This window comes from Vollenhovia emeryi, unplaced genomic scaffold, assembly GCF_000949405.1.
Source record: "Vollenhovia emeryi isolate VEMERY1.0 unplaced genomic scaffold, V.emery_V1.0 DF947258.1, whole genome shotgun sequence".
Classification (NCBI taxonomy): domain Eukaryota; kingdom Metazoa; phylum Arthropoda; class Insecta; order Hymenoptera; family Formicidae; genus Vollenhovia; species Vollenhovia emeryi.
In genome coordinates this window covers 1-1,714 of record NW_011959108.1, presented here as the reverse complement: position 1 = coordinate 1,714, position 1,714 = coordinate 1, and the positions used below count along the sequence as shown (strand labels likewise).

The window sequence follows — 1,714 nt, the reverse complement described above, 5'->3', positions numbered from 1 at the left end:
GAATGTCTTGTTCTCTTTCTCTTACTGCACTCCCCATGTTAATTTACTATGATAATAACCATATAATATTAAATAATATCCACTGTGACAATTTATATTAATTTCTTAGTAAAAAAACTAACGGTTGCAGTACCAGCCCCATAACGATGACTCCGTAAAGGCTCTTTGTGATAACATTCTGCAAATCGTCTAGCTACATCAACAATATCCAGATCTTGTTTCTCGATCAATGATTCAGCTAGAGAGCGTGTCATTGCCGAATCATCCGTATACTCCAGGACAGGTTCTGCAATTAAGAATTCTCTAAAAATTATATTATACAATATGTACATAAAGATCACGGCTTACTTTATATAAAACATTAAAGTGTGAAATTTCAGAGTTTTTACTTGTCGACTTTTACATTCAACATTTTACAAGGAGAAAATATATATAACAATTTAGCTACATCATATGTATAACAACAAACGTAGTGTGTGTGTGCGGAACCTAGTAAAAATATTTTACTAAAAATACAATGAGATTTTGCTGAAATGCATTTGAAAATGTTTCGATGCATTAAAAAATTTTAATTGATCCTGTTTCATTAGTTTTTCATCAATATTTCGGTAAGGATTTAGCGAAAAATTATTTCAAACATTTTCATTAGAAAGTAACGCAGTTTTTAATTAAATTACAGTAAATTTCGTATCTAACATTTCACAATTTTATTACTTTTCAACGGTAGATTTAAATTGTTCTTATATTTCAGAGTATTAAATTTTATAAGGAAAAATTTTTCACGACCTAACCTCTGAACTTTGTATTCCATAATTTCTCCAGCCATCGTTGCAACGAAACTTTTCTGCGAGCCGACATAACTTTTGAGCCTTCATACGGGCCTCCAAGGCAATCACCGACTAAAACGCCCAGCATCGTACCGCGAAACTTATTTTTCAGTAACATCGGGTCCATCCTCGATTGTTACACTGAAATCCAACCTTATGGACTCTCCTGTCTCTCTCGTGCTCGGCTCGAGCACGCAACGCATCGCAAAACGCGACGACAGCACAGCAGTCAACAGCTGTTGGAACGTTACTTCTTTCGATGAGTTTTGGAACGCGCGGGGAAATTCTTGCCACCGTTGAACGACGTGCAATGAGAAAAAAAATAACATGGCTACAAAAGTATAATCAATATTAGTAAATATATTCCGAAAATACGGATTTAAAATCATTAAATTTCTAAAAAGCTTCCTGGAAGTGTCTTGTGATTTTGCCTTTAACTTTCATTGATACTTTTGACAACAATTGAGTATTTTAGGGGGATTAGATTTATTTATTTATTAGGAAAAAAATAAAAAATAGAAACCTATAATTCATTACATAATAATAATAATTTGATATATACTTTTGTGTCTCAGGATAGCAGATAGAGAGATCAACCCATACAGCACAAATTGTTGCAGAAAGGTTTCAGAAAGATTTCAAAATTATTTCAATATTTCACATTTCATGCTCAACATTTCTGACAGAATTCTGCAATATGTCATATAAAATGATGCAACAGAAATGTTTCAGAAATCTATCATATATATGCAATAAATTTGAAAAAATAATGCGAATATTACAAAAAGATTTTTCTCGTCTTTTGAGTCACATATATGGAACGTTAAAATGCTTGCCGCGCTGCAAAAGACGACACGGTAGCCCATCAACTTACAACTTTTGTAAAA

General features: G+C 32.6%; 1 protein-coding gene across 1 annotated transcript; it reads right to left on the bottom strand.

The window, feature by feature from the left end:
* Positions 1 to 6: 6 nt before the first annotated feature.
* On the bottom strand, positions 7 to 1,097 carry LOC105558484 (poly(ADP-ribose) glycohydrolase ARH3-like). Its single transcript, XM_012006187.1, has 2 exons — positions 792 to 1,097; positions 7 to 286 (listed from the first exon to the last, which is right to left on the bottom strand). The coding sequence occupies exons 1-2, from the start codon at positions 952 to 954 to the stop codon at positions 93 to 95; spliced, it is 357 nt and encodes a 118-aa protein (XP_011861577.1). The 5' UTR covers positions 955 to 1,097; the 3' UTR covers positions 7 to 92.
* Between the last annotated feature and the right edge of the window lie 617 nt (positions 1,098 to 1,714).